General features: G+C 41.4%; 1 protein-coding gene across 1 annotated transcript in view; it reads right to left on the reverse strand.

The window, feature by feature from the left end:
* Positions 1-9,505: 9,505 nt before the first annotated feature.
* The window catches only part of CNKSR3 (CNKSR family member 3), a gene marked incomplete at its 5' end in the record, with an annotated part of 27,582 nt that continues 20,885 nt past the window's right edge, over positions 9,506-16,202 (reverse strand). The window contains 4 exons of the mRNA XM_010082970.1: positions 9,506-10,090; positions 11,604-11,693; positions 12,165-12,373; positions 14,747-14,871. Coding sequence (XP_010081272.1) covers positions 9,792-10,090; positions 11,604-11,693; positions 12,165-12,373; positions 14,747-14,871 — 723 coding nt within the window. The remainder of the gene's footprint in view (positions 10,091-11,603; positions 11,694-12,164; positions 12,374-14,746; positions 14,872-16,202) is intronic.

Below are 16,202 nucleotides of genomic sequence, written 5' to 3' on the forward strand. Positions count from 1 at the left end.
TCCACGTGAACTTCACTGAAGTTGCACACAAATACTGCTTTGTGCATTTCTGAATCAAACGCGTAATTAATAGTCCAAGTACATATCAACACAATTTCTATCTGAAGAACAGCTCTTCATCTAAAATGGACCAGTGAATCCATTACCTTACAACAGTTCCAGTTTTCAAACCTACTAATTACATCTACATATGCTTATATACTGCACTATTTCCAGCCTTTGAAAATCCATTTTATATTGTTCTCAAAAGCTGCACCAAGTAGGGCAGTGAAAAGAGGATCTAGTGACGAGCTCATCATTTTGAAAGCCACCTGACATGATGTGCATTGGTTTTAGAGTGGGAGGACTGGGAAGGAACAGAAAAGTCAGATGTCACAAGCAGTCTGTCCTCCCAGATACAACAGCACAATAGGCAGCAGATTGATCACAAATGTCCCACAAAGCTACCTGCAGCTACATTTTGAAAGTTCAAGATATTCTCATTGTGTAGAAACTTGCAGGAGAATATTAAGTTTCCAGACAATAGGCTGAGAGCAAAAAACACATGTATGAAAAACACATACAAGTTTACTCGGTGTATTTTTGTTTTAGCGCTGCTTAAAGATGAAGTAACACTGCCTGTTCTTCTCTAATTTCCTTGGCCTTTTGTCATTTGTTCAAACATTCACTTGAATCCTTTTCATGAACAAGATCTTGTTTTCGTTTCACCCCTACAGCCATAAATCAGGCTCTAATAAACCAAACAGATTTGACACAAAAAGTAAAAAGAAGAATCAGACCGAGCACTGCCTTGGAAAGAACCTCTTGCCAGGCAAGCCTTCTTTACTTACCAGGAGAAATCCTTGTTTATCCTAGAGAACAAAAGCAGCACAAGCACGTCCATCACAACACTGGCTTCTGCAGGCGCACAAGCACGACAATGGAGAAACTGCCCAAGGTGCTCAGGCAGGGCAGCCAAACAGCGGAACACACAACTGTTGCCCCAGTGCATTGTGCAGCACCCGTGCCACCACAGGCCACCTCTCTTAAGCAAAAGGAGAAGGCAGCAACTTATTGAATTACTGCTCATCACTGCAAGTTGCTCAAGTCCTAGAGAAAAGTCACAAAAGTTGCTTGGCCTGGTGCTTTGACTGACAGAGGGAAGCGTCTGGGGTCACCTGGTGGGCCACTTTCCATTAGGGCACTACACAGGATTTTGTCTTAAGGGTAGAAAGTAGGTGGGAGTACCAGAAAGCAAGCAGACAGCTATGCTTTGGCAGCACCTCTTCTTCCACCAACAGCTTTTGGGGTTTTTTGGGGGGCCTTTTTTTTTTTTTTTTAAGTAACTGACTCACTTCAATTTAAGATGCAGACATGTTACATATGTCCAACCCAAAGAGCCTGTATCAAACTAGTCATGCTGGTGCAACTCTCACCTCGCGGCTCCTGCCCTGAGTTGACACTGCCAAACTCACCCACCCTCGCCAACATGTCTCAAATCACACCCGGCAACATGAGCAGGAAGCACTGTGTGAGGCCAGGGGGTGCCCAAAATCTTCTGCATTTTGAAAACACGCCAAATATTGCAGTGGAAACTAACTGAAAAAAATCCACATTTGCAGGATTGACTGTGGGAGATGCCATGTGCTTTAGTTACCAGGTTTGGTTCAGGTTTTCTGAACTTCAAAATTCTGGTGATGATTTTTTAATTCCCTGCCATTTCTTGATAGTAACAGGAGTACTTCTCATCACGGCTTCCCATCACACTCCCCCCTCTTTGGTCAACCACTGGGAAAATGAGTCATGACACTGAAACCCACGCCTCTTCCACATCCTGCTGGAAGCCTTGTTCCCCACACACAGACCACATCCATCCCACACACAACAGCAAACTCCAGTCAGTAGCAAGTCAAATGTGTTTCTCGTGGCCGGGTGCCCTGTCCTGTGCACAGTCCCCGGGGGCAGCCTCAGTGCTCCGCTCTACAGCCTCTCCCAGGCAGCCCTGGCCGACTCGCCTGCTTCACTTTCATAAAGACCTTTCTGCACAGCACTGGGTGAATCACACCCAGGCCATACGAGCAGATCATACACTGCCAAATACTTTTTGTTTTTTAAATAGTGGTTCCCTCACATTACCTGTGCATTAACATCATCCCTCCAAACTGTCCCCACACTTCCACAGGAAAACAAGCTTTACAAAGAACTCATGTATCTGATGACATAATACTTCATAAGCCAGTTCTCCCTGAAAAAAAGAGACACAGAGCAGCCCCTGTGTGACGGCAGGAGAGAGGGCCTCAGAGCTAACCAGTGCCCTGATGCTGCAAGGGTTAATGCCCAGCCACATCAGCAGCATCCCATCCCATTTTCTCTGACCAGGAAACAATTAGATGCATTTAATCCTAAATGTCTGTACTTTGAGCTTATTACTTCTAAAAAAAAAAATATACAATACCTGAACAATTACTTGTATATTCTGCAACCAAAAACTTTCCTTATTTGTATTCTGAGGGATGAACCAGAGGCCCGTCAAAGCACACGCAGCAGGAGAGGGGCAGGCAGGGAAGGGCAGGAGGCCCGTGCAGTAGGTCCGTACCCATCTCTGCAACAGGACCTGCAAACCCAGTAACAGAACTCAGAGCGAGGGGCAGAAGCAGACCTTTCCTCCTCTCCAGTGATAAGGAGCCGATGTGTTTGGAGCTAAAGGGCCAAGGACTGCTTGGGGTGGTCTAAGCAGCTTCAAAGCAGAGTCTAAACCAGCAGCTTGCTAAGCAGAGAGGAATTCTTGTGCAGATCGAGAGCTTGGAAATTCTGTCTTGCTCTCAGCGCTATTTTTACTGGAAAGCTCTGGCCAAAACTATCTCGGACAACAAAACAAACTTGATTAAGCTATAAATATTAAAATCTTTATAGCTGTTTGTTTGTGCAATAAATTCCTGGAAAGTCCCTTGGCCTTAACGTAGGGAGGAGAAGGTCAGAGAGGAAGAAGGAAGTAGAAAAAAAACATTTTGGAGATACTTTATTTTGCTCTCATCCTACTCACTTTAGGCAACTTACACCAACTTCCCACCAGAAACAACCAACCAAGAGTTGTGCCAGAAGATACCTGGTCTTCTAAATATTCAATGGGACGTTCAGTGGGCTTGGGGAAGGCAGTCTCAGCTAGAGCTGCATTAGTGCTTAAGAAAACCTTTGTTCAAGTTCTGTGGAGAGAAATTTAAACCCCACAGTTGCTTTACAAGAATCTACAATACCTGAACGACAACCCTCGCTTCCTACTGTCATGTAATAAAATCAAATAAATCACCCAAGATGCAGCCACTAAAGCTTGCCTGATCATTTCACCTGGGAGAAAATACCTAGTTTCATTATTATTCATTCTCATTCATGAAGTTATTATTCATAAGGTAGAAAAAGAGTTTCTTCTTGTGTTGTGGGTTTGTTTTCATTTGGGGTTTTGGGGGGAGGGGACATTTTTTGTTGTTGTTGTTTTGGGGGGCTTGTGGGTTTTTTTGTGGTTTTTTTTTTTTTTTACAGTTTACAGATAAAAATTTACAGCCCATTTGTGACTATTTGGCATTATTAAGATTTTAATTGGAAATATGTGAGGATTTCATTAGAAGCATTTGCACTGGAAACAGTTAATGGCAGATGGAAGAGGGAAACAATAAGTAGCACAGAGAAGCATGCGATTACTTGGAAAAACCATTAAATACACATATTAGTTTAGATTGTGGCATTTTCTACAGCTCTCAGTACCCATTTCCCAAACAAAAACACCTCTAAGTGAAGGTCACAAGGGTCTGAGGCTCGTTACCTGCAGAGGCACTCTCAGAGTACATCCAACATGCAGCAGCTGAGCACCAGCAGCAAGCACAGCCCACTGCTTCCTCAGGATGCCACCACATTTGCTCCACAGGTGCGTTCCAACAGTTCCCACTCTGGCCCGTCCATACTGAAGGAGGGCTATGCTTACAGGAAACAAAACATCAACAATCCCAAGCAATTAGCCCACTTTGATGAAAGTAGCCCTGTAAGTTGGACTCTGTTGTCCTCTGATGCTGCCTAGATGCCAAACTGCCACCATGCATGGTGAACATTATTCCCTGGTCCCTGGTGAGGATGAAACACAAACTGCAAACACAAACTGACCCTAAGGATTCTCCCTGTGAATCAGCACTATCCAGTATTTGTTTTATGGATAATTCCTCCGTCCCCATGCCCAGTTACATATCATGTAATCACCTAAGAAAAGATATCTTGGTTCTCTCCCAAAAAATATATATAATGTTAACTCCATAACCAATTAAGGGGGAAAGTCAGTGGATTACATCATCCTGAATGACCAAGGTGGCCACACAGGGAGGTTTAAAAAGAAATGTTTACATCTACTCCATTTCATGCTAAAACAAACACATTTCTCTCACTGGCAGGAACTGGAGGACACCCAAAAGTCTAGAATTTTTTCCTTCACCGAATATGTAATCCTCATTTTTCTTCCTCCTGGCAAAGTATGTGCAGCAGACAACTCCTGCCTGTTTCATATTTATTATGTATTTTAAAAAAATCCCAAATAAGTGATATTAGCCCAGAGATACTGTTTTTAAATTTGACTTTCCCCTTCTGGAGTCTACAGTAACCCAAATTAAGCTTTTCAGATCACTCATTCCCCATGGGAATGATGCAACCTCACCAGCAGTTACCAACTATCACAAAAGGCGGCAAAACTGATGGTTACACACGTACCAGAGAGCTGGGTTCGCATTGTGCGGGCAACAGGATAAAGAGGGGTTACTGTTTAAACTGATGCAGCAGCAGTGTAGGCAGTAGAATTTGGTGAAATTATATATTGAGAGCAGCTCTTGACTGGTTTTGTCATGCATCTTACAGCTTAAGTGCTGTGCCTGCAACTATATATAACTACTTTGAGTGACTGCCCTTGTTTCCAGCACCACACAAATGTAGCAGTAGAAACAAATGGACACATAACACTTGTGTGTGTTGTAGTTTCTGCTGAGTTACTGCTACACAGCTGAAATGGTGTTTGATGCAACACAGACCCATACATTCAGCTTAGCCTGGCCTCTCTTTCTTCATTCTCCAAACCGAGTATTTTTGGAGAGATCCTTCCACATTTTAGTTTAAGTCAGTGGCTTTCTCGAGAGCTCTTGTCCATTATAAAACCTTACAGCCTGCAAGATGACAACATGATGGCCACAAAAAGCGTGTGCTCTGTAACCACAGCACATGCAAAGGAAAATTTAGACTAAAGAGAAGAAAGAAGCCACAGTTTTGCAGCAGGACAAAAAGTCAGTTTATTCCAAAGGACCTAAAACTTTTTTCCAACTGGGCACGAGCATTTCCAACTCACTCTCTGAGACGGTGCACTAGGATGCACAGTAGAAGCCAGGGGAAGAAATACTTGTCTAAGTGCAGAAACCCCAAGAACAAGCCAGCACCCACCCTCCAAGACACCAATCCGGCTGGCACAGGCAGTTCTGAGAATGCATGCACACAGGAGTCTTGCTGCCCAGATCATGCGTAAGAGACTCCAAAAATTGACTGATGAATGCAGAAAAGCTCCTGAGGAAGTAAAACATGCAAAAAAGGTTTGAGCTGAATTTATCATCAAGGTCCAAGTTAAAGCCTGATGAGGGGTTTAACTTGGTCTATTCAGGATGTGGCTGCAGGTATTGAGTGGTTTGTGAAGACTGCCTGCTGGCAATGTAATAATACAGGACCTAAGATCTGGACAAAAAGATTATTTTTGTAAAAAGAAAACTCTATCCTCTCCAACTATAAAGCTAGTCTTCACCATCTGTTTCCTAGTTTGGCTAAGTTTTAGATTCCCCCCCCCCCCCCTCTTTCTTTTCAATGAGCACCCAACTTATGCAGTACATTGTTTTTAAAACAAGCCCTGCTTATGAGGAAGAAAAGAAAGTTAGCATAATACTCACAGCACTCTGTTGGTCATCCAAAATTCAAACACTGATTCATTTTATTATCCATATTAGATGAAACACATTGCTTGAAGAACTATCCTGAACTCTGCCTCTATGAGCCATTAGTATTCATTTTTATAATCTTATTTCCTCTTACACATTACCATCTCGAGTAGCATTTTCTCGCAACGGTTATGTAAGGGAACACCCAAGGTACTGGCTTGCAAACTCTCTGCAGAATAAAGGGGAAGCCTGCTCAATATTTCTGAGGTACACATTCCTGAAACCTCATGCAAGAGTACCAAATATCATTTTTGATTTTTTTGTGGGTTTTACAGTCTTTTCCAGTTAGCTGTGTTGTTTTGCCACTGTGACAGAGTATTGCGGAATAGTGTGCCATGGCAGGGTATCTGGATACGTATGTTGTACTCATTAGGGAAATCAACCTAGGCACGGTTTTTTAATAACAGATACATTCACCTTCAATACCAAGAGATGAGCCAAGTTACTGTGTAATAACTGTTTATAACTTGTTACCTACATTTTTTTTATCAGATTAAGCCAGAAAGATGTTGCCTGTAATTTATTCCTAGATCTGTGGGTCTTTTTTCTTTTTTTTACCCCCAAACTATAGAGCACCATCTATATTCACTGTACACAGTAAGTTAAGAGATTAACATTTTTCAAATTTAACCTCTTGGACAAAAAGTGTACTAGTCTTTGGGAGTCCAGACTCTAGATGCTTCCCCGTGCTTTTCAATTAATATGGTATGAAGACGAATAGCAGAATATATGGGTAGGAGAAATTATTCCACAAACACAGGACAGATTTCACCTTCTCTGAATAAGATTAAAATGCAAAAGGAACAATCTGAAAAATTTGAAGTTTTAACACTTCTCTATATACTAGAACTTCTAACAGGAGCTGTTATTGTAAACAAGAAAAATAACCACTCAGGAATATTGTGACGTGCACCGCTACAGGTTTTTCCTGCATTTTAAACCCTTGTCCCAAAAAAACAGCAGCATTTCCCCCAAATGGTAATGACAGTGATAAATGATGTGTGCCATGCTGCTATTTGCTAAACATCAGCTGGTTAATACTGCACGTTGTTCACAGACACAGAGAAAGCTGTGGGTTTTAACCTCTTTGCTAGGGAAGAAAGGTCATGTAGGGAAGCAAACCATCTAAAGTCCAGGTGCTTCTCATAGAGCAGTGTAAAACCTGCTCTGAAAAATCTGCTTTTTACCAGTTCCTGAAACATAGGAGGTTCCCTCTGAACATCAGGAAACACTTTTTTATTGTGAGGGTGACCGGGCACTGGCACAGATTGCCCAGGGAGGTTGTGTGCTTTCCATCTTGGAAGATATTTAAAAAATGTCCAGACATGGTCCTGGGCACCCAGCCTGGCCTGAGCAGTGAGGCTGGTCCAGATGACTTCCAGATGTCCCTTCCAAGCTCAACCCTTTTGGTTCTGAGAACCTACAATACCACTCCTGGCAATTTCCAGGAGAGTACCTCAGTTTCCCCTGTTCATAAGAGCCAGGCAGCTCTGTCCCTGGACAATCAGCTGCTGGTTATCCTAATGATTGACTGACAAGAGGTCAAATTCAATACTTTAACTCAGCATGGTTAGGATGTCGGAGCATGGAAACAACAAACATGGAGAGAACAGTGTCTGGCTGCGTAGTTAGGGATTGCAGGTTTTTTTTTTTGGGGGGTGGGAGGGCAGGGGAGGATTAGCTTGTATTTAGGCAACAAGGCAGATTTTGAAAGTTTTGCTCTGCCTAAATGCTTACAAATTCCTCTTTCTTCATAGCTGCAGTGATTTAAAGCTACCTGTTAAATTAGGGCAAGCTTATTTCACTACTCTTAGATCAAACTTCAAAAGAACCTAACTGAACAAAGCAAGCCAGCTTTTCAGTGAGTTAAAAGTGTGCCCAGGTGCAACCCAAACAAACCCAGTACATCCACACTTTCTTCCACATCAATATGCATGATGCTTTCCCATTCATTTTTAAACCATGGAAAACAGGACATTAAAGATGAGCAAAGTTTCATTTTAAAGTCTTGTTTAAACAACATATCTGACTCGAATGTAATTCAGTAACTGTAATTTAAATCACTTCAGTCAGTTTGGGGCTGGAATATGCTACACCACAGTGCCTACAACATGGCAGTTTCAGCTCTCTTCTCAGAGGCTGGACCAAACTGTAGACCAGGGTTCAACTGCACTGCAACTGTGTTTGGCCATGTCTCTAGTACAGACTGCCATCTCAGGGACTGGAAAAGAGTGGCACAAGACAGACAAATTATAATCTGCTATGATCAAAAAGGTCCAAGCCAGCCCCCACCTATATCACCAGTGAGTCACAAAGGTAATTAAGAACTAAATTTAACACCCTGTCTCTGTGGGGCTGTAGCACAACTTCATACGCTTGTTGCAGCAGAATGGCCACATCTCCACAGCCAGAATTATGGTATGTCTTTAACACTCATGTTATCACATATGATTCCTGCTCCAGCCCAAAGTGCAAACTAGCGTTTAACTTCCCTCCTTCCCCACAGTTATTAAATATAAATGTTTCTTTTCAGCAAGACCAAAGGAGTAAAGGCTGCGGGAAATGTATCATGTATAAAAATAGTCTTATAATCAGCAGGGAATACAAAATACTTTCTTTTTCTTTTCATTTGTCTAATCTGTGCCCAGTACCGCAGACAGGAAGGTACAAACCATATCTGTTTAAGTGTAAAAAATATATACAACTATATTTAACATTTAAATTACTTTAAACACAACTGTTTGCATACTAACAATTTTCTGTACATTCAGATTTAAACATTACCTCTTCAATACCCTCTTCTTTTGTTAAACAAGTTTTATTTTCCTCCCAAAATAACCAATGCTACTTTAAAATTCTGAAGGGGGAAAAACTTGAGCTATATAGAAAATAGCAAGAGGTCTTACAATCAATGTATCATAGCACATATTTTTCATGAAAACAACACATAATTCAAAAACTGAACCACTGTAAAAGTTCTTGTAAGTCCAACAGGACTGTCTTTAAAAGGTTACTTTGGTTAACAGCAAATCATTCTTAAACAATTAAGGAAAAAAAATATATATTTACCACCTCTACAGATGCATTTCCTTGGCATGTAGTAGCAATCCATATATTTTTACCAGTGAGCACTGCAGTTGTTCAGCACTCTGTATTGTGTTTTCAATAAAGTTAATTAAATATCAGGTTGGATTGTTTTATAATTAAATCAGTCCAGCTTCCTAAGATCTCTGAATAAGAGAGCTCTCTTCCTAACATCTCTGGATATCAGAGAAAGAACAGCAACACTACTTCTTCCTCACAAGGTTGATCTTGTGCAGTACTTGCAACAGCATCACCAAGTTGCACAGAACCGCTGTTTCCCTGCCTATCTTTCCTAGTCAGGAGAGTAACAGAGTTTTTACTGAGCTCTACATACTATAACACACAGCCAGTCACTCCAGCCTCTGAGCATTCAAACAACTGAAGTGTCACTGGACTTCATGGTAATGCAATGATTTCCTGTGAGTCATTATGCATATATTTCAGGTCACATGTGGCCTCTACATCACTGAAATTTTACTTATTTCCAGGGGTATAAATGCCCTCAACTTGTGGCCAGGAAGAGGAACTTGATCTTTATCTGTCTTGCCTCCTTCCACTATGAAACCCTCTGATCCATGAAAAAAAATATCACAAACAAAAAGGCAAAAATGTAAGATTCTCCAGGAAAAGAATACCACGTTAGTCACTATGCATCAGTTAAGCTGAAAAGTAGAAGTCTGACTGATGAGCAAAGGCACTTGGTAACAGTCCTGTGGACAACAGTCAATGAGTCAACAGTTTCAGTCTTGTGATCCAACTGACCAGCAGCGAGGGCTCTGCAGAGGAAGATTTTGTAGACGATGTAACAGAGGATTTTTTAGCACCTTCCTCTTGAAAAGGAATTGTTGCACTGTTGTGGAGGTCTGTATTCATAAAACACCTGCTACCTCGAATATAATCCATTCCCCTTACTAACTGCTTGTCAGACACTGGCCTTGAGAGGGGGTGTTGCGTGGAGGGGCTTTCTTCAATGATTGGGGGTATCCTTTCATTACTGAAGTACCTGCAGAGGACATCTTCACCTGTATGAACAGGAGGAAGAAAACCAATTATTGCTGACTTCAAAACCCTCCATTAACATTTTTTATTTTCATAAAAAGATTCTGGTTACACTTCAAATTACCTAGATTTTCGTTACCTTTCCTAACATACGTGGACATAAGCAGCTGTCAATAGACTTTGTTTTTTGCATCTAATATTTTTTTAAGCAACACAAAGAACAACAAAATAAATTCACACACAGAGAGGATACCATCTCACTGTTAAAATTCCAGATTCACACACACCAAAAGTGCTAGTACACACTACCTTCATGGAAATCATTATCATGAATGAGACCTAAGAAACCTTCTCTTAATGTGTCATTCAAGACGCTGATAAACGAGAGCTGAATCCATGTTTAGCCGAATGTTACTCATGACTAACTGAAATACTACTCTGGGCAACAGAAATTATTTTTTCAGGTAAAGATATAAGCACTTCCCTAGTTTTGACCATTGATTTTGTGATGCTTTCTGTTTTTACTCTTCCCTAGACACCTGACCCTGGTGGCTGCTGCTAGAGATATCCTCCTGGGCTAGACATGCCTTTGTTCTGACCCAATACAGCTCATACACAAGTCTGCAGCAATTAAGTACATTTCAAGCATTAAAAAAGCCAACACAAAACCAAAAGCAAAACCAAACAAAAAACCATACACACAAAAACCAGCCCTGCCACCTGGTGATCATTCTGTTAGATTTGTTACTTAGTTTGTTTCTAACATCCCTCCAGGTTGATGCTTCTTGTTATCAGCTTCTATTTTTGCATTAAAATAACTGAATGCAGCTTCTATTTTCCCTAGAATTACACATTAGCTTTCATAACTGATTTAAAGAATAAACTAGTCACCCTTCCTTATTTCCCACTCTAACAGGACTCATAGCCTTTCAGATGCAAAAGGAGGAGAGGGAGAAAAGGCCAGTGGGGGAAGGAAAAAAAAAGCCACCCAACCTAACACCTGACATTATGAGCTTCTGTTTCTCTCTTATTCTGTGACATGTGCAGAATAAGTTGTTTTCTAACAGCAGTCACAGCAAAAAAGCAGCTTCTAAAAGGCCCTACATTTTAGTTTTGAGAACAAGTTTGCTTCTACAATAGCCTCCACAGTGAGCTAAGCAAACAGAACGATGTATCAAAAAAGCAGTATTATGATCAATATTAAACACAGAAGAAAGGGAAAGGGGCGTCTATAAAAGCAAAATGGTAAACCTGAGCTATAAAGAGACAAGTACAGATCTGCCCTAGCCTACTTTTAATCCTCACAAGAATTCTACGATGGGAGAAGAAAATGTTAAGTCCCAGCACTGAATAGCCTCACAAATGTCACAACTACCATCTGGCATTACTCCTAAACCAAATAATTGCTGAGTGGATCCAGGATGACAATATGAAAACACTAATCCTCCATTCCTAATTTAAACACTTCCATCCAGTTCACCCCAAGAAAATTTTGGAGAGGAAGGGAAGAGAAAAATCTGAGACCTAAAACCTTGCCTTTTCTCCCTGGTGCTCGTGGCCTAGAGAAGGGTTCTGCAGCTCCTATCCAGCTCCCATCAGCAGGCATTGATAAAGGACGAGGCTTTCCTAAAGGCAACATAGAAGGTTGAGGAATTACCTTAAGTATAGGAAACAATTTTTACATTTATACTTTTCACAATTAGCAAAGGGCAAGATACAGCAATAAGGAGTTAAAATTGCAGGAAAAAAAAGATTCAAGATACTTCTACTGGTGAAATATAAGAAAACAATGTGCTGAGATCGAACAGCCACACTCTAGCTCATTTTTGGTCATTGTGTCCACTGCTGCTTGTTGTAATCAAAACACACATGGAAACGGCCAACTGTAGCAGCAGAGCCCAGCTGAACGACATTTATTACAGAAATAACAGCATTTAAGTGAAATTATTTCAGATATGGAATTTCATTCACATTCCCAATTTGGACAGACTGCTCTTAATATCCATCAAGTCTAACAAGCAGTTTTCTAACACAAATTATTCCAAACTGACCAAAGTGCTTATCATAACACCAATAATGAAAGAGGAATGAGCTCACCATAGGACTGTGTTTTTTCCCTCATCTTGGCTGGTAGGATATTTGCTTCCATGGGATACCCAGGCAGCTGATCTGAATCAGCAATAGTAAACCTTCGCCTTCGACTCTCCTGATCCAGAAAAGAATTGGGAGACTCGGCACCCTTGGACCCAGGTAGTGGCTGACTGGGTTTGTTGCCTCCTCCATATACAAAACTCCCCTTTTCATCTCTGAAAGGACATTTCACTTCAGTTAGGAGCTTAAAAGAGTTTCACACTACAGACATGAGTAAGTTTAAAAGATAATTCTAGCATCCATTCATGTTCCTGACAACCAGCATTGTGCTGCAAACAAGCTTAAAAAAAAGTCAGCTGATGGAAGACTTCATTATAAACATATTTACCAAGGAGAAAAGAAAGCTCCCCCCCCCTCCATGCTGATTCACTTTTAATGAGCTTGTAATTTAACACACAGAGAAGTTGAGAGGTACTACCCCTTGAAAAACCTTTTGAGAAAGGAGACCTTTCTGCCCTGAGGGTATCAAAGCTCCCCATTCACTGCCTGTTCAGTACACAGTTGTGACAGAGGAGTGCATTGATAGATTTATCCATCTCTGTGTAATGGCAACACGTATTGCCTCCATCTGAGACGCTATGCTTTTCAGTCATTGTAAGAGACCAATAACTGCCACTGAATTCATCACCTCCTCTCCATCCAAAAGTGAGACCTCCATGAGAGTTTCAGTAATAAACTCAGTGTATATACACATGATTTTGAGCAATTTCTGCAGGAACTCCCTTCCCAGAGCAATCCTTCAGCCCAAAGGCCAGGAACAGCCATTTTTAGAACCAGTCCTTGTGAGTACTTACAGGAGAAAAGCTACCCTCCAAGTTAAGACTTGCCTGTACATGCTACAATCTTATTGCTTGAAGGAACCATCAGCCCAGTCAGGCATAAAAATACACAGCTGACCATCTAAGCACATACACACCCCAGTATTGACAACAGCCCCTTGGCCAGCGCAAACCACTTTTTCCAGCCCTCCATGAAGAACAATGCTAGAGCTCAGTGAATGGGAGGGAACTATTTATAGAGATTCAGGGACCAAAAATGGCACAGACGTGTTACGCCACAACCGTATGTATGCGGAGAGCTCTCCTACAACACCACCCTGTGGAGACTGTGCTGTGGGGAGGGAAACCAGCCACTGCTCTCTGCCTCCCCAGTGTGGGCCAGAGAAGATCCACGCCAGGAAGGGAAGAGAACAGGACGATGGTGGTGGGGGGAGAAATGGACACACAAACGCACCACAGGTTCAAGAGAAGAGCAAGACATGCACAGGTAAAATTAAATAGCCAAACAGAATGCAAAAGAACTGCCCTTTATCCTCTTCCTGGCTGCCACAGCTTTCCACGTTTTCTTTCTTAAAGTCAAAGGCAAGAAGCCTTCCCTTTTCTACACATCACCCAGGAGAAGTTCTACAGCTTGCACTGCTACTTCCTTCATTGTCAACAGGAATTCAGGTCTAAAGGCTTCTGGAGCTAGATACAATTCTGTGACTCTTTAAGAAGGATAAACTGAGCACATGCACATAATTAATCAATGTGCTTGAAACATCATGATTTAAGGAAAAGAGCAAGGCATTCTAAACTCAGCTGCTAAATCTATATGCTTGGTTTTATGCCAGGAGACTTTTTTTTTTTAAGAACTGAGCACACAAACATGAAAAACGGGGAGAGAGCAGGTCAGGGTGGTTCCAACTTCAGTAAAGAGAGTCTTCCTTGAGAAACCCTCTCCCCTGGCCCAGTACTGCCCCAAAGACTGCAGTAATACGCCCCATCTCTGTATCAGGCCTCACATGACAGGAAGCAAGCCCTCCTCCTACTTGACTCCTCCAGCAAAAGGTCAGAGTTTCTGTGATGGGCTATGTAAGTGTAACCTAAAGAGTCAGGGCAGGCCAGGAAGCATGCCTTGCCTGAAAACTCTTTTCTCCATCACCTTCCCAGGTCAGCTGGCACGGTTCTTGGCTTGAGTCAACATGAACTTGAGAACAAACAAAAGCTAGCCATACCATACACCCCCTCGTGCTTTTTATAGCTTATACAGCACAATAAAAAAAAAAAAAATGGAATTAATTGACTCTCCCTTCCTTTCAGTGGGAACGTTACTGTTTTATACAACTTGCAACTTTACCAATTTAAAATGAGTTATTTTCTATCCTAAGTCCCACAACAGTTACTTAACTTGCTGAAAAAAAAACAACTGTGGAAAAAGTTACAGACAAAAATGTATTCTTGCAGTTGGATTTAAACAAAATCAAAAACATAACCCCACAACAAACCCAGGGATGACACCCACTCATGTTTTGGGAACAGCTCTGATGTATATGGCACACAATAATCTTCTAATAATAAAATCTATTACAATCCTGGTATTTATGCATTTAAGCATAAACAATCCTATGCATTTAAGCAACTAGAAGAAAGTCAGTGAAATCTGCAGTTTCCTTAAGCTAATAAGCACAGAACTCTAGCAGCAAGCCAGCTCAGAAAAAAGTGTAATAAAGGAGTTTTTTGTTCAGTAGTGCATATTGATTTGCATACCGAGGAGAATATGGAACAGCTGGCGGAGGTGGTATGTACAGATCCAGGATGGCTGGCTTCTCTTTTTTCAGTGAGGTATCCATGGTGCTTTCTGGTAACTGGACTGAAGTTGGTGGAGGACTGGTCTGAAATCAAACATCTGAGCATTGATTTATCATTCACAAAAAGATAATCCAATAATTAATAGTACCATTTCATCCCCTAGTGAACTACTATTTCTGTGCTTAATAAACACATTATAAACTCTTAGCATTTAGATTTTCCGCCTCCCCCAGTTTTGTCTAGCTTTGCAGTCCCTCCTACAAAAATCCTATCACAGGTAATAATACATTGCTCAATAACATTTTGCTCTTTCCAGTTCTATTTTTCCTGAAAATTCCATAGACAGAAAAAGCAACAGAGACAAAACCCCTTCTATTTTTAGATCCATTAAAAGAATGCAATTTGTTAAATACAGATATGTTCTGCAACACTTAAAGCCAGCTCACGCTACCCTTAGTCCATACAGTCCAATGCCTGAGGCATGGGCAGCAATATGGTAAAGTTCACCACAAATGGCATCAAGGGATATAACTAGGGTAAGGGAAGCAAAGGAAAAATATATTTGGTATTACTCATCTGAGCAAGTTTGCTATTTTGTTCTTTGTGGCTCAATTCCATGTCCCCAGTATCTTGCCAAGCACCTGTCTGCCTCTAGGAAAGCAAAGGCTTGAAGGACCCTTTCACCTTTGACAGGCAAGAGGACCGCACTCCTTGATTCCTTGACTTTTTGTCAAGGACCTGCCCAGGCCTTCCCTCTGGTCACTCAGTTAATGGCACCCCTGCACAAGCATCTGCCTTTCACCAGGCAGTACACTGGAACCCAGAACTGTCAACAAGCTTCTCCAATCACTCACTCCACGAAAGAAACAATGCTTGGCAATGTCTATATTCCAGCCCACCTCAGCTCTTCACACCAGTAACACAGTCCTTGCCTTGGGTAACCCTGGAAAACTCACACAGTGGTGGTGGTTTTTTTTTCCCTTGGGTTCTCATTAAATGACAGGCATGATGTCACAAAAACAAGACACAGGTAATGGTGAAAGGAAGGATGAGAAAGGAGTCAAGTGTGCATCTTCTACCCAGTTTGACAGAAATCTCCCTGCATCAAGACTTGTGATAGTCACTGGCATTATCCTCACTGTGGGAAGGCTGTAGGGAGACCTGTGTCAAAACAGGAATAGGAATGGGAGGACTCCCTGGTTTTATTTCAGGTAATTCAGTTTAGATTCAGTTAGGTTATTTCCTCCTGTAAGCATTAAGCCCTAAGCTTCCTAATAAAACAAGCCATTCCTCAACATGGTTATTTAAGAGTTATTAATGTCACTTTCTCTGCTTATTACCTAATCTGTGAATTGCCCAACAACCAAATCTTATTTAAACAAGTAGTTTAAATAACTTCTTGAAAAACACTCAC

This window comes from Pterocles gutturalis, unplaced genomic scaffold, assembly GCF_000699245.1.
Source record: "Pterocles gutturalis isolate BGI_N339 unplaced genomic scaffold, ASM69924v1 scaffold11375, whole genome shotgun sequence".
NCBI lineage: Eukaryota > Metazoa > Chordata > Aves > Pterocliformes > Pteroclidae > Pterocles > Pterocles gutturalis.